General features: G+C 39.9%; 2 protein-coding genes across 2 annotated transcripts; both read right to left on the reverse strand.

The window, feature by feature from the left end:
• Positions 1–746: 746 nt before the first annotated feature.
• On the reverse strand, positions 747–4981 carry ocstamp (osteoclast stimulatory transmembrane protein). Its single transcript, XM_055932814.1, has 4 exons — positions 4954–4981; positions 3220–3352; positions 1724–2738; positions 747–1566 (listed from the first exon to the last, which is right to left on the reverse strand). Exons 1-4 carry the CDS (start codon positions 4979–4981, stop codon positions 1186–1188), a joined length of 1557 nt encoding a protein of 518 aa, XP_055788789.1. The 3' UTR covers positions 747–1185.
• Positions 4394–16511, reverse strand: slc13a3 (solute carrier family 13 member 3). Its single transcript, XM_055931414.1, has 13 exons — positions 16076–16511; positions 15186–15451; positions 14826–14989; positions 12494–12554; positions 12204–12383; positions 11664–11789; positions 11375–11467; positions 10977–11081; positions 10760–10857; positions 7031–7143; positions 6655–6816; positions 5850–5987; positions 4394–5734 (listed from the first exon to the last, which is right to left on the reverse strand). Exons 1-13 carry the CDS (start codon positions 16190–16192, stop codon positions 5549–5551), a joined length of 1809 nt encoding a protein of 602 aa, XP_055787389.1. The 5' UTR covers positions 16193–16511; the 3' UTR covers positions 4394–5548.
• Positions 16512–16782: the final 271 nt, after the last annotated feature.

Consider the following 16782-nt stretch of genomic DNA (forward strand, 5'->3'; position numbering starts at 1 on the left):
TAATACTCTCACTAAAAGTGCCTTCTGATGCCTTTTGGGAGTTGAAAGCAGTGTGCTGCTAAAAACACTGAAGCATTTTTGTGGTATGACAAAAAAAAAATATATATAAATCACAGAGGTACAGAAACTGTTTTTGCTCTCAGATAGAGTTTAAGGTTTAGGTGTCTTATGAAAATGAGTTTTACACGATCTAATTCATCATTGACCAGAAATAATAAACAGTATAATACCAAAAGACTAAAATAATAATAGTGATTGTTATGCACGTTTTAAAGCATGATTATATTCATTCATTTGTAATAACATTCAGAAGGCCCACACATGACACGACTATGTGTCACAATAGTTGCCCTCTGAACATTCATCTCAGTCTAATTCATTGAATTGGACAAATAGTTTGTTGACACAGATTTTCAATGAGTTTGTTTTATGCTCCTTGTTATGAGTATTTTCATAGCCTTTTTGTGCCATCAAAACTTCTCAAATGCACTTAGTGTTAGGGACACCTGGTGGGGCTAGGTGTCACCTAGTCGTCTGTTGATTGTGGAGTTCCTACTTGCAGTAAGAAACAAAGTAATTAACGGTCCTGTTCCTTACATGGAGTAAAAAGTAGTTTTATTTTAAAAGGGAACTCAAAGCCATTTTTATCAAATTCTTTAAAAGCATCAACCTTTCACAATATAAAACATTGAGTGAAAACGCTTGTGATTATCTGTTATATGGTATTTATTTCTTCATTAAGCCTACAAACATGGTTTCATGAGTGTTGTTGAGACGAGGCAGTGTGGGGGTAAAAGGGGTGCTCCACGACCAGGAGAAAGGTCATATGACTGTGACTCAGTAACAGGATGCCCTGTCCTGTTTTCAACAGGCCCTTTGGCTCATGGAGAGCAGGATGTTGGCACTGAATTCATCAATTGTATTTTAACACAGGGATAAGCATGCTTGTATCACTTTGAAGTTACATTTTTTATTCCATGTTTTTCATTTGTATATTGCAGAATCAGTTCAATCTGAAAATATGGACAAATCGAATCAACAAATTCTCTCAGCTGACTGCTGGGGAGACTGAGGAAGGTTTTCTCCAATTCTAAAATAAATCTATTATAAAAACTCAAGAGGAGTAGTGAACGTATTAAAAGCAGAGGTCTCCCTAAACTACATATAATGACAGCAAGATAAGCTTCAATTTACGTTTTGGTTTGTGTGAACGCTGGTCTCATTCACAGCTTCGATGAAAAATATATTGTTTTCTCTTGTGTCCTGTTTCGCCTGTATCTTCTTCAATAAGAAATTAATTCTTTTTTCCTCCTGCGTTTTGAAGAAGGATGCAGACACTTTTCTGCGGATGCGCCTGGCGTAGACCTCCAGCAACACCATGATGTAGCTCACCAGACAGAGTAGTCCCAGGAAGACCCTAACTCTCAGGTCTGGTGCAGAGGGCTCAATATGACAGCGTAAAGCCTCTGGGCTAAATGTCCAGTCATACTGCTTGTGGAAGTTTGCCAGTTCTGTATCCCTACAGATAGCTGGGATAATACATAGACCTGGAAAGCGCAGGTGAATCTGTCAGAGAAAAGAGAATCCAGTCCTCATTTGTCCACTGTGTTATTCAATTTCTATATCATCATTGATCTCAAGGCTACACATTATATAATGTCACATTATGTTCTGTGATGTGCACGACCTTATATAGAAAAGTACTGTATCAATATTGACCTACCTTATATTTCACCGCTATGCTGACAGATGTAGCTGGAACATCCTGCAGCCAAGGCCCACTCAATGTAACTAGATGGTACACAATGTGATCCAAAACCATTATGAAGATAATAACAATTAAATACAAAGTCACCACTACTATGGGAGCAAGACATCTGGTAAATTCCTGTTTTGTTATTTTACAACTTGTGGAATTGACCATATTTTTCAAGTTAGTTGGCTCTATCTGGATTCCATCATCAGATGCTTTTTGCAGCAACTGTCTTGTGATGTAAACGTTGTCAAACTTAACTGAAATGACATAGGACTTCAGGTAGTAGGCTGATTCAACTATCAGGTAGATTAGAAAGATGGCCGCCAGAATCCTGTTTGACAGAAGTTTATAATCCTCCAGCAGTTTATTGGCACGTGAAAAGTCACTCTCAATCTGCTTGCTTACAGTAACAAATGTATTTTTGACCTTTGACACATCAATGTGTGTAAAATGATCAAATTTCCTCAATCTGTTAACAATATTCAGTTCTTCCTGTTTCACTTTGATAGTCTCTCTAACAAGATCTCTCTTTGCTTCTTGAAACAGCTCAGATGAGTTTAAAAGAGAGTGGACAAAACCTTCAGAGGTGCACTTTAAAACGTGCATCACCACTCCCATGTTAACGGTTATGTTAAGGATGATGCTCAACACTAACACAATCACAGAGGTGGAAATGATCAGCTTGCGCCCCTGTTTGGTGCCCAGAGTGGGCAAGATCATAGTTAGCACACAACGGAGAGGATGACAGAGGAACGAGAGGAAAAGGATGGCCACGCTATAGATGCAGGCAGCAGTGCTGGAAGTACCACTGTCATATCTCAGGATCTCTGTCATCCAATGGTAGAGGAAACCACCAGTCACCATGGCGATAATGAAACACATAGAAAGTAACGTCAGGACCTCCTTGGCAGCCTGGGTCGGCTTTGAGTAAACATCCCACAGATACTCTAGAGTGGTCTTTATGGCACCCCAAGGTTCTTGCCTGAAAACCAATGATTGTGTGAATTCCAGTTTTATTAGTTGTATGTACAGTATACACATGGTATACACCATCAAACTAAGTGCTTACTTGCAGGCTCCTCAACAATGCAACAACAATAAGAAATAATATAAGGTAAGAATACGAACATAAAGTAAATGGCTTATTAGAATAGACTAAACATGAAACACATTTTAGAATTGCACTGTATTCTAACTAGGCTGGGAATTTGATCAAACTGCAATATCCATCATTCTGACTATCATCATGTATTGTTTTAATATCAACATTATACACGAGCAGAATAGCTTATTATTGTGATATTAACACTTTAATAAACCAGCTTTCTTAAATTCACAAGGGCCTAGCACAATTCACTGTGAAAAGAATATACATTTTACATGAATTCCTTAAATCATCTCATAAATAGCTGTCCAGTAACCTAATGTCTCTTTCACTCAAAAGACTGAAAATGAACACCTACCTCAATGAAAAGCCAAAGCCCATGCATTCAGTAATGCTCTTCATTCTCCCTGGTAACAGTGCATGTGAAGTTACACCGTTGTCTGATGGTGGTAACTGTGAAGTTTGATACAGGAACTTATCATACACAGTCACTGCCACATAGATGTGTAAGACGGTTCCCAAAGGGGACAGAAGGGCTCTTGCTCATACTCACATGCTGACACACACTCACTGACATTGACAGGCATAACAAATCAACACATGATGGAACATGCTTGGTGACTAATCATTTAGGGAAGTATTGGTAAGTTAAAAGGTTGTATATGAGCATTGTGGTATACTATTTAGAGGTCGAAACATAACCCTGTGCGAGGTCATACTACTACTGACTAATAGGAGGGGGGATTGCTATGATCTGGGAAACTATGAGCATGTGAGCAATTGTACGAGTTTTCCAAAATAAAATGTTTAGCTGGGGCGTTTTAATTTCCCTTTGTATTACAGTCAATTCATAAGTATATTTCATTGGTTGAGCAGTTTCATGTTGTGGTACGACTTGTAAAACTTCCTTTTCCAAAATGTTGTGTTCCTTTTCCAACAAGTTCTTCTTTTTAATGTGTGTACTGTGTTACTCTTTTAACAAAGTGTCATTGTGTTCTGTTGTAGTTTGTCTCATTTATTGGCGCCTCCACCAATGACCCTTCCTCTCTTACACTGAGTAACTACTTCAGAGTTCTGCTGAGTTAACCATGTGCCAGACCTTGGGACTTACATCACCAAATAGACACTATAAGGAATGTACAGCCCTTCACCATTTTTTAGAGATACAGGGGCCAAAATATCACTGCTTGGTTCCAGACACATGTAGAAATTGTGTTCCAACCAAATTTCAATGCAACCTTCTTTCAAATGTGTTGTTCGCTTGTTTGTTTGCCTCATTTGGCTTATTGGGTATCTTGTGTGGTGCTATCAGGCTGTTGAATGAGACTTGATTCCAGTACATATTATGCTGTGTCACCTGGGTCAATGATTATAACTAAAAAGGACTATAGTGGCATGGCCCCCGTCTGAATATTATCTCATGGTTTGAGTTGCTCTGTAGTATATATTACTGTGTGGCATGTGTGTTGGTGCCTGCCCACTGACATCAGCTAAATATACCAATTCCATGGATTGACAAAAAAAGAAAAGAACACATTTGCTGTTGAGTTTTATTTGGTACAACAGCAGTATTAACAAAATAACAAAGCTACAAAATGTGCATTGATAAACCTAAACGTACTACACAAAATACAAACTATGGTAGAAAATTGTTAATTAGATTTCCACGTACCACATTTCTAATGATTATTTCAAATGAAATAAGATCAGAAAATCATGATTTCTGGATTTTAAAGACATGATGAAAATTTAAATGACCTTCTGGGTGTAACTTAGAATGTGTTAAAACATGTGCAGCCAGTGACCCCATGGGCTAGGTAAGTATTTTTCATGAATAATTCACAAACTCCTTTTGTGCGTCAAGACAGTCACAGATTATACAACTAAAGATCAATGGGGGATCGAGTTCAAGTGTGATTTACTAGTAGGTGGCGGACTTGGACGATGAGCGTTCAGTGTGATGAAATGGATTGGTCTATTATCATCAAGCAGACTGCTAACACCCTAATCAATAAGGATTATCCTCACAAACACTATTTAGGGAATGTTACAGTGACGAATGAGACGGACACTCGCAAAGTGGCACACTGACCAGCAGAGGTCACTAAGATGCAAGTCATTTCAGCAAGCATAGCGACAGAATGATGACACAGACATCACCGGTGTCTGGACAAAAACGGTGTCCGACACGACTTGTTGTATAACTGTGGAAGAGAATGTAACAACAGACAGACCAACCACTGTCTATTCTGTCACCCCCTGCCCTGCCCAAACAAATTAACTTCAAATGGAAACTTGGCATGGGGACCTAAAACAAACCAGGACATAACATTGGACACATCTGGGAGACCAGGGGTTCGTGGCATGTGACAAGCAAGAAAATTAGCTGATAGAACTTAGTATAATCTACACGACAGAGGAAGTAGAGCACAATGAGAGCCTGAACAAAAAAAATCTAAACTCATATAGTATACAGTAGGCAAATGGCAAAATCTAGAGTGTACAGTACATTAGCAACATGGTATAGCCATCACACCATAGGCTAAATAACTTAAAGTAACAGCTAATGCTCCCCAAATCTATAGTTGACTTTTGTACATATTCAGAAATCCTGCTCAAGTATTTACTATATAATACCGTGTAATACTTTGTATTGGATAAGCTTCAGATCTACGGTATGGAGTGTATCACAAACTAGTAAGGTTGAAAGGTGGGACGGGGGGGAACTGTATATCTGTGACAGTACTGGACATGTTGACTGGACGAGCCCAGTCTGGATAAGTCTCCAAACTGAACATGGCACGACCCCAAGTGTTCATGGCCAGAGAAACTGATAAAATGCCCAAAATGTTCATCACAAAGCCCGTTTTCACCTGGGAATAGAGAAACCAAACAGATGTAAATCATCTATCTACTAGGATAGAGTATGTTTAAGTTTAAGAACAGTCTGAAATATGGTCACTCAGTATATTGGCGTGAGGATCTTACCATGTCCTTCACCAAAAGATGGCCAGATGCAAAGGCAATGGAGTTGGGAGGGGTGGAGACTGGCAACATGAAGGCAAATGAACATCCTGTTGTCGCAGGTATCATGAAGTAAAGAGGATTCACCTTGACAAACATAGCCTGTAGAGGGGAGACAAACACAGTCATTGATATTATTTTGCAGAAATATTGTGTTAATGGAGAATAATAATACTTTGAAACAGTTTTTTGCAGATTAACACAAGTAACACAAATGAACAAAGAGTGTGTGAATCCACATCGCATTCAATAAGTGGCAACGATATTCCAAATTCTTGGTAACGTATTTGGCTTAGAAATGTCGCTGAAGATAAGTAACTAGGGTGCACTTGTCATGGTGATACTGGATGATACTGGGTGGGTGATACTATTGCTTAGATTTAACAACACTGTAAGACATTGGCACAGACAGACGAAGACAACTGGTTACTGATAACTGTAGTTAATGTCCAACAGACCAAACAGCCATGGTGCTACACTGACAAATCTGTTAACCCCATGACAAACAGTAAAAAAGTCAATTGCTGTGGGAGATTAGAGTAGAGAGCATCAACTTCCCCATTATCTATTAGTAATACAGTGGAGTTCAAGGCTTTATGGTAGTTCACATGGGTATTCAAAAATACTACACACAAAATACGCCTTTCTTCAAATTGAGTGTTTTCTAGTCGACCTCTTCATACCCACAGGGTACTTCATTCTTAATAATGGAAACATCTAACTAAATGTTGAGTGTTGTGGTCATGTCATACGGTAGATGACAGCTCACCAGTTCAGCAATGACGGGCAGGAATATGATAATGGTGGCGGTATTGCTGGCGAACTCTGTGAAGCAGGCCAGGAAAGCTGTGATAAACATGACGGCCACAGCAGGGGGGACCTGGGCAATAGGCTGGAGGTAGGCTCCTATCCACGCCGCCAGTCCTGACTCCTACACCACAGGGACAGAGCATCAAGACAGTCCTTGACTCAGTAGTAGCAGAAATAGGTCAAAAAGTATAGAAATCACCACACAACAGCTATTAGAATGTACACAAATGAGAATGTGAGTTAAAGGGATTTCATATCTATGGTGTGCACCATTAAACATGAAAGGGGTTTACCCATAGGCTTAATGATTCTATATGTAAATGATATGGTTTTACCTCACATCCCTTGGCCATGGCAAAGCCTCCACCCAGCAACAGAATGATATTCCATGGGACACATTCCTGTGCTTTCTTCCATGATAGGAGAGGAACATATGGAGTATTTGGTGCTGTGGAAAACATGACAGGGTATGAAATCGACCTCTGCCCAACAGACAAATCCATGTCAACCACTGAAATATCAGAATATCTAACCTGCAAGGGGCTTTGAAAAGAGGCAATAAAGAAAGAGCTGCAGCTAGGGGTTAGGGGTCAAAGTAACGGTTATCAAATCAAATTTGATTTGTCACATGTGCCAAATACAACAGGTGTAGATTTATAAACTGTTAACCAACAATGCAGATTAAATAAAAAAATAAAAGTAACAAATAATTAAAGAGCAGCAGTAAAATAACAGTAGCGAGGCTATATACAGGGGGCAGCGGTACAGAGTCAATGTGCGGTGGCACCGGTTAGTTGAGGCAATTGAGGTAATATGTACATGTAGGTAGAGTTATTAAAGTGACTATGCATAAATAAAAATAGATAGTAGCAGCAGCGTAAAAGAGAGGGAGTGGGGGGGGGGGGTGGTGGGGGGCAATGCAAATAGTCTGGGTAGCCATTTGATTAGATGTTCAGGAGTCTTATGGCTTGGCGCTCCGGTACCGCTTGCCGTGCGGTAGCAGAGAGAACAGTCTATGACTAGGGTGGCTGGAGTCTTTGACCATTTTTAGGGCCTTCCTCTGACACAGCCTAGTATAGAGGTCGTGGATGGCAGGAAGCTTGGCCCCAGTGATGTGCTGGGCCGTACGCACTACCCTCTGCAGTGTCGTGCGGTCGGAGGCCGAGCAGTTGCCATACCAGGCAGTGATGCAACCCGCTCTTGATGGTGCAGCTGTAGAACCTTTTGAGGATCTGAGGACCCACTTAGGGGACAAAATAAGGCTGGTTGGGGTTTTGTTTCTGTCTCGGGTACCGTTCTGCTGGACATTGTTCATTTGTCAATAAGTTAAATGTTTTGCCTGGCAAAACATTAAGTTCTGAATATAACTACTGTTCCCTGAAGGGAGGGAACGAGGTACAACATCACTATGGGGAGATGCACTTTTGTTGTAAAGAGTGAACTGACTGAAAGATAACTATTATTTCACAGGCAAATTCTTAACATACTTACTCAAAATAGTTTTTAATAAAGAACATTAAAGAGCTCAATGTCAAACATATACATATTCTAGTCTCGCTGGAAAAATTTGAGGGTAGAAAATGAAAACACTGGTATTTCTGTTGCATAAGAAGTTGTGTGCTATGTTAAACCAATGGGTGAACACAGAGCAAAGTACACAGAGCAAACCAAAGTGTGGCAACACATTTTTGAGGGATTAATAATAAGGGGCGACAGTCTTACCTCACGACGGGACTCTGCTCAGACTCACTAATCTACGTCATTAACATTCCTCAGGTTATTTACAGTACCTTACAACAGAGCCAATACAAGTTCTGCTTCAGAAATGGATTAATGAAATTACAAAAAAAATATTCTGCCTTAATAGGAGTCAATGTTACTGTAATTTATGTCTGGTGAGGCATGACTGAATAATAATGTGACTTTAAAAACCCAGATCTACAGTGCATCTACAGTGCATCTACAGTGGATCTACAGTGCATCTACAGTGCATCTACAGAGCATCTACAGTGGATCTACAGTGCATCTACAGTGCATCTACAGAGCATCTACAGTGGATCTACAGTGCATCTACAGAACATCTACAGTGGATCTACAGTGCATCTACAGTGCATCTACAGTGGATCTACAGTGCATCTACAGTGGATCTACAGTGCATCTACAGTGCATCTACAGAGCATCTACAGTGCATCTACAGTGCATCTACAGTGGATCTACAGTGCATCTACAGAGCATCTACAGTGGATCTACAGTGCATCTACAGTGCATCTACAGTGCATCTACAGTGCATCTACAGAGCATCTACAGAGCATCTACAGAGCATCTACAGTGCATCTACAGAGCATCTATAGTGCATCTACAGAGCATCTACAGTGCATCTACAGAGCATCTACAGAGCATCTACAGAGCATCTACAGAGCATCTACAGTGCATCTACAGTGCATTTGGAAAGTATTCAGACTCCTTCCCTTTTTTCACATTTTGTTACGTTACAGCCTTATTCTAAAATGTATTAAATAAAATACTCCTCAATCTACACACAATACCCCATAATGACAAAGTGAAAACAGGTTAGTATTAAAAATGTACTTATTTACATAAGTATTCAGAACCCTTTGCTATAAGATTTGAAATTGAGCTCTGGTGCATCCTGTTTCCATTGATCATCCTTGAGATGTTTCTACAACTTGATTGGAGTCCACCTGTGGTAAATTAAATTGATTGGACATGATTTGGAAAGGCACACACCTGTTTATATAAGGTCCCACAGTTGACAGTGCATGTCAGAGCAAAAAACAAGCCATGAGGTCTAAGAAATTGTCCAAAGAGCTCCGAGACAGGATTGTGTCGAGGCACAGATCTGGGGAAGGGTACCAAAACATTTCTGCAGCATTGAAGGTCCCCAAGAACCCAGTGGACTCCATCATTCTTAAATGGTAGAAGTTTGGGACCACCAAGAACCAGATGGTCACTCTGACAGAGCTCCAGAGTTCCTCTGTGGAGATGGGAGAACCTTCCAGAAGGACAACCATCTCTGCAGCACTCCACCAATCAAGCCTTTTGGTAGAGTGGCCTGACGGAACCAACTCCTCAGTAAAAGGCACATGACAGCTGGGTTGGAGTTTGCCAAAAGGCACTTAAAGGCACCTCAGACCATGAGAAACAAGATTCTCTAGTGTAATGAAACCAAGATTGAACTCTTTGGCATGAATGCCAAGCGTCACGTCTGGAGGAAACCTGGCACCATCCCTACGGTGAAGCATGGTGGTGGCAGCATCATGCTGTGAGGATGTTTTTCAGTGGCAGGGACTGGGAGACTAGTCAAGATCAAGGGAAAGATGAACGGAGAAAAGTACAGAGAGATCCTTGATGAAAACCTGCTCCAGAGCGCTCAGGACCTCAGGTTCACCATACAACTGGACAACGACCCTAAGTACACAGACAAGACAACGTAGGAGTGGCTTCGGGGACAAGTCTCTGAATGTCCTTGAGTGGCCCAGCCAGAGCCCGGACTTGAACCCGATCGAACATCTCTGGAAAGACCTGAAAATATCTGTGCAGCGACGCTCCCCATACAAACTGACAGAGCTTGAGAGGAAACAGAGAAGAATGGGAGAAACTCCCCAAATACAGGTGTGCCAAGCTTGTAGCATCATACCCAAGAAGACTCAAGGCTGCAATCGCTGCCTAAGGTACTTCAACAAAGTACTGAGTAAAGGGTCTGAATACTTATGTAAATTTGATATTTCATTTTTTGCAAAAATGGCTAAAAACCTGTTTCTGTTTTGTTATGATGGGATATTATGTTTAGATTGAGCTATTTAATACATTTTGGAATAAGGCTGTAACCTAACAAAATGTGGGAAAAAGTCAAAGGATCTGAATTCTTTCCGAATGAAATGTATACAGCTGCTTCACTCCATCTAATCTTTTGATTTGAAAATATACAGTTTTCTCTATATCAGTACAGAAAGGCTGTATGATTTGAGACAGTGGTATTTTCAATCTACATATTCTAAAAATGTATTTCTCATTATTTGGGACATATCCTTTCTGGTACTGACCTTGAGAATCAAGCCACCAGCTAAGAGAGGGCTTTTGGGAAGGGAAGAAGAATAGGATTGACACAATGATCACTCCAGTGGTCGCATCTGACACATACCTGCAGCAGGAAGAGAATCAAAGAAGAGGAATGAAGCAGCTGGTTTCCTCAAGCCTTCAGTGAATTATACAGACATTTCCTAGTTAACGGGCAGTGGATTGTCAGCTTGTCTCTCTTACCCTTTGTTGAAAAACGTGGACCATCCAGTTACAAATTTAGGATCTCTTGTAAACAGGAGAACGGCAAACAAAATGAAAAAGAATGCGATGGCTCCTTCTGCAAAACTAAAATGAAAGATAAGAAATTATTGTCTAAGGAATTCTACATTACCACCGACATATAGTCCAGAGGGTCTAGAACAAGGGTAGGGTCTAGAACAAGGGTAGTCATCTTTAGTCCTGGAGGGCTGCAGCAGGCATTTTGTTCCATCCCAGCATTAACACACTGATTGAAATAAACAATCTAAAACATGTGAACAATGTGGCCCTCCTAAACTAGAATTAGCCACCCCTGGTGTAGGGCATGATTTAAGACTGGAGCATGTTGCCTGTGATTTAGTCTAGAGATATGTCCTTACTTTATGGGGCCTAGTTTTCTGTAGTCTTCATCAATCACGGCCTCAGCCTTCGCCTCTGCTTGTGCTCTTTCGTCCTGTTTCTTCACACACAACCTGAACACAAAAAATAGTATGAAAATAATGTGGAAATATCTGACAGGTAGAAGAATGTATTACTCCATACTACTTCAAAAAGTGTACAGTAAAAAATCCTATAACTCTACCAGACTGCCACATGTAATCATCTATGGTCACATTTTTATATTACACTGATGAGGTGCTGTACTTAGATCTGATTTCACCATCATACCGTGTATTCAAGCCCCCGTAGAGGAAAGAAATCCATAGCCATCCCAAGATGAGGAAGAACACCATGAGAGGAAATGCGAATGCAAACCAAGAGCCAAAATTGATCAAGTCGCACTCGGGGAAGTAACTAGAACACAAAGAAGCAACTGTCAAAAACGGTACAGCAAACATGAAAAAAGTAGTATTTTATAGTCTTAATGTAACATGTTTTTTTAGTTTTTTGTTTAAAAAAATTATTATTATTATTATTATTTTTTTTTTTTTTAGGGGTGTAACATGTTATTCGTACCCAGCTATTTGCCAGTTAAATCCTAACAGGCCTTTAAGAGGGACGTCTGAAGTTCTACAATGTCTGAAACATCCTAGTACCTGTGTCACCTGTCTCATCTTTTTTCATAATGGTTAAAAGTTTGTACGTTGTACAAAACCCTCACCTTACAGATTATTATTGCTCTATCTGATGGGCCTGTGAGGTCTATGAGAGGGTATGTTCAGATGCAGTAGGAGAAAGTGAGATCAGCCAAATCTTCAACTTGGGTACCTCTTAAGTTGTCCAATGAGGATGAGGTTTGGTGCAGTGCCTGTCAGGGTGGCAGTCCCTCCGATACTGGCAGCGTACGGGATACATATCAGGAAGCCTTTCCACACCTTCATCTGGTACTCTGACTCTGTCCTGATCTCCTCTGCAGTACTCCCATCTGAACGCTCCATCCGATCAGGTCTTAAGATATAATTATACCAACATTAGTAAAAGCTACACGATAACCATGAATCCTATTCTAACAACATGAGAGCTTCAATTGTTCAGTTTGTTTATGTTTGCTTTCTTACCCGTCTATAGACAATATCTGTTTTTCAGAGGGCAGTGCATGCAGCTTTACTCGTGCTTGACCTGATGGATGTTGAAGTGAACAGGTTGTGTTAGGGTTATTCTCTCCATTGTTTACTCTGCGGTGACAAATGATAAAATATATATTTTTTAAGTACAGGCTTAGACGTCATAACAATTCCATATTGAAGACCAATTTGAACGCGATTTAGGGGGTCATCTAAGTGTAAATAAAGGCTAAATAAAAAATAAAAAAACGGCCTCTGCTGAGAATCAACAAGTTTCCCATGAACCAATTACTGTGATGCTACAATATCCATAGCTATAGAATGAATGAGACAAGCTATAACAGAGATATTTAAACATTTCTCATCAAAGCCTGTGAGTTCCAGTTTTCTAAGTAGGTTGTCTTTAGGCCTTTGTCGTATTTAATATATGACTTGAAAGGCAGCTAATATGTTTAATCAATTATCATTTGAATATTGACATGTCGTGCACCGAAAGCAATGTGATAGAACAGGTAGTTGTAAAAAAGTCCACACCTTCAATTACCTATTACAGTTTAAGTGTGGAAATATCACTCTTAGCTTTAGAAAGTTGAAGTATAGTGTGTTTGTTTTTGTAAGCACCACAAACAATTTGCATTACAGTGTCAAATATTTTTTTTTTGTCCTGGCTTGGCTACTTAATATTTTATCTTTTCACTCGATGTACACTACCGGTCAAAAGTTTTTGTACACCTACTCTTTCAAGGGTTTTTCTTTATTTTACCATTTTATACATTGTATAATAATAGTGAAGACATCAAAACTACGAAATAACACATATGGAATTATGTAGTCACCAAAAAAGTGTTAAACAAATCAAAATATTTTTTATATCTGAGATTCTTCAAAGTAGCCACCCTTTGCCTTGATGACAGCTTTGCAAACTCTTGGCATTCTCTCAACCAGCTTCACTTGGAATGCTTTTCCAACAGTCTTGAAGGAGTTCCCACATATGCTGAGCACTTGTTGGCTGCTTTTCCTTCACTCTGCGGTCCGACTCAACCCAAACCATCTCAATGTGTTTGAGGTCGGGGGATTGTGGAGGCCAGGACATCTGAGTCAGCACTCCATCACTCTCCTTCTTGGTCAAATAGACCTTACACAGCCTGGAGGTGTGTTTGGTCATTGTCCTGTTGAAAAACAAATGATAGTCCCACTAAGCCCAAACCAGATGGGATGGCGTATCGCTGCAGAATGCTGTGGTAGCCATGCTGGTTAAGTGTGCCTTGAATTCTAAATAAATCACAGACAGTGTCACCAGCAAAAAAAATCACATATCACAACACCTCCTCCTCCATGCTTTACGGTGGGAAATACACATGCAGAGATAATCTGTTCACCCACACCGCGTCTCACAAAGACACGGCGGTTGGAACCAAAGATCTTCAATTTGGACTTCAGAACAAAGGACAAATTTCCACTGGTCTAATGTCCATTGCTCGTGCTTCTTGGCCCAAGGGAGTTTCTTCTTCTTATTGGTGTCCTTTAGTAGTGGTTTCTTTGTAGCAATTTGACCATGAAGGCCTGATTCACCCAGTCTCCTCTGAACAGCTGATGTTGAGATGTGTCTGTTACTTGAATTCTGTGAAGCATTTATTTGGGCTGCAATTTCTGAGGCTGGTAACTCCAATGAACTTATTCTCTGCAGCAGAGGTAACTTTGGGTCTTCCATTCCTATGGCAATCCTAATGAGAGCCAGTTTCATCATAGCGCTTGATTGGTTTTGCGACTGCACTTGAAGAAACTTTCTTGAAATTTTCCGTATTGACTGACCTTTATGTCTTAAAGTAATGATGTACTGTCATTTATCTTTGCTTATTTGAGCTGTTCTTGCCATAATATGGACTTGGTCTTTTACCAAATTGGGCTATCTCTGTATACCCCCTACCTTGTCACAACACAACTGATTGGCTCAAATGCATTAAGAAGGAAAGAAATTCCACAAATGAACTTTTAACAATGCACACCTGTTAAATGAAATGCATTCCAGGTGACTACCTCATGAAGCTGGTTGAGAAAATGCCAAAAGTGTTTAAAGCTGTCATCAAGGCAAAGAGTGTCTATTTGAAGAATCTCAAATATAAAATATATTTTGATTTATTTAACACTTTTTTGGTTACTACATAATTCCATACGTGTTTATTTCATAGTTTTGAGGTCTTCACTATTATTCTACAATGTAGAAAATAGTAAACATAAAGAAAAAACATTAAATGAGTAGGTGTTCTAAAACTTTTGACCGGTAGTGTATATGGGACAGTTGGAGAAACCCTACACAGCAACTCACCCTCTGTCTCGTCTTTCACCTTACAGTTTTCCTTCAGAGTGGCCAGGTCTCCAAAGAGACTCTCCAGGATGGCGTTAGCAATGGGAAGCATCATGGCCGTTGTTGCGGTGTTACTGAGCCACATGGACAGGAAGGCAGAGGTGATCATCATTCCCAAAATCAACCTGCACAGAGAGATGTACACATGGGTCAGGAGTAAGTGGAGTGACACATCAATACATTTAATATTTCTGATAATATGATTATGTAGGCTATATTTTGCCATATGCAGGGCATTCATATAAGATAATGGAAAATAATCCCAAAATATAAATTATGATTAATTTATTACTGTTGTATATGGCGATATAGTCTTCTCACCAGGCTGGTTTGACTCCAACAATCTTAAGAACTTTCAGAGCTATTCTGCGATGCAGACCCCATTCCTCAATAGCTGATGCCATAACAAGACCACTGAGAAAGAGAAAATTGGTATCGAGGAAGTACTGAGGGCAGACTTTTTTGGATGGAAGAATTCCCATGGTTGGAAAGAGGCAAACAGGTAGCATGGCAGTGACAGCTAAGGGAAGTGTCTCTGTGCACCAGAACACAGCCATTAGAAGCACCACGTACAGACATTTCCCCTCCTGCAAAACATAACAGAGACATGTTGGTGAACACTCAGGAGGAAAAGCCAACTGTACCATTTACAAAGGTGATCTATGTAATTCATGTTTGTATCATGCTGTGGAAAGACAAATGTACAAGGAATGTACTTTTTATGTGACTGGATTTGCAAAATTTGGGGAGAATTGTAAATAAAGAAGTCTTTGAAGTTATTAGTAATTGGGTTAGGGCTCAGATTGGGCTATGGTTATGATTAAGAGGGGGAATGGAGGAAAGCCAAGTTATGGATGTAAGGATTGTGTTTTTAGATATATGATGGAGCAGGGCCATGTCCTATATACTGGAATAACATGATCAACCTAAAACAGATCAAAAGTATAGAATTGTAGGTTTTAATCTAGAGGGACACTTCTTAGGATCCTGATTCTAATTTCAGTGAAGACCAACAGATATCAGGTTAAAGGGTGTTCGGGTTTAAATTAAAGGCAGGTGTGGATATTAATGATAACATCAGTTTTAGGCTTGATATAGTTTAGCAATTTGGTTAAAGTATAACTTATAAAGTTGAATCTACTTCTTCTTGTAAATTAGACGAATAAATGGTTACAGTAAGAATATTTGTGCATCTTCCAATAACCACGTACCTTTTCCGGTAGCCCAAAAAGTAACGGGAGAAGAATAAGTGGAGTGAGGAAAAGAATGAGTTGTTTCTTGACACACCAAAGTTTCTTAGCGAATGTTGATATGGTTTCCATTTCCATGTCGAATATGAGCGTTAAAGCTCGTTATGTGACGCTTTAGAGCAGAACTTGACGCCTCTATCTCTTTTATTACCTTGACTTTGTTGTTTTTGCACTCTTGGAGAAGCTTAACTATTGGCTTACAGTTTAACTCCTAACGCGTTGTTCAAGTTATTGTGGATGTGCGCAAATTGAGCCTGTTCTGTGGTTGTCCCATCGGGCAGATGATTTATTTTGTTTTACTGATAACAACCTAAATGCAAAGCATTCCAGCAGTCTGGTTGTCTGGTTCCTCCCTGCAAAACAGATGCCATGTCAACGTTAATCAAAAACTGTCAATCATCATGTGATCTTACAGCCTATAACCCATCCATGGAGGATCCCACAAGGAAAGGGGCCAAACATGTAAGACATGTAAAACTGTATTTAAGGGGTAGGGACTTGAACCAGTGACCTTGCTTGAAGTTAAAGGATAAGAGCAACATGCATATGTGCCATAAATGTCAGGACCTTTAAGCAGAATTAATACGTTTAAGAAAAAATGAAGACCGACTACATGGAGACTACTATTGTAATCAGTAACACTTAACCAAACACAGTTTACGTAGCCT

Source organism: Salvelinus fontinalis, chromosome 8 (genome assembly GCF_029448725.1).
Source record: "Salvelinus fontinalis isolate EN_2023a chromosome 8, ASM2944872v1, whole genome shotgun sequence".
Lineage (NCBI taxonomy): Eukaryota > Metazoa > Chordata > Actinopteri > Salmoniformes > Salmonidae > Salvelinus > Salvelinus fontinalis.

Bases quoted from the DNA above. Each gene is read 5' to 3' on its own strand.
- slc13a3 (XM_055931414.1), bottom strand. From the start codon at position 16,192: ATGGAAATGGAAACCATATCAACATTCGCTAAGAAACTTTGGTGTGTC. The intron at 11,790-12,203 runs GTACCCAAGTTG...TTTGTGTTCTAG, and splicing joins CTCATTGGACAACTTAAGAG to TTACTTCCCCGAGTGCGACT. The intron at 7,144-10,759 runs GTCAGTACCAGA...TGTTTTCCACAG, and splicing joins CTGGTGGCTTGATTCTCAAG to CACCAAATACTCCATATGTT.
- ocstamp (XM_055932814.1), bottom strand. From the start codon at position 4,981: ATGACTTGCATCTTAGTGACCTCTGCTG. The intron at 3,353-4,953 runs GTCAGTGTGCCA...TCTATGTGGCAG, and splicing joins CATCTTAGTGACCTCTGCTG to TGACTGTGTATGATAAGTTC. The intron at 1,567-1,723 runs GTAGGTCAATAT...TTTCTCTGACAG, and splicing joins GCATAGCGGTGAAATATAAG to ATTCACCTGCGCTTTCCAGG.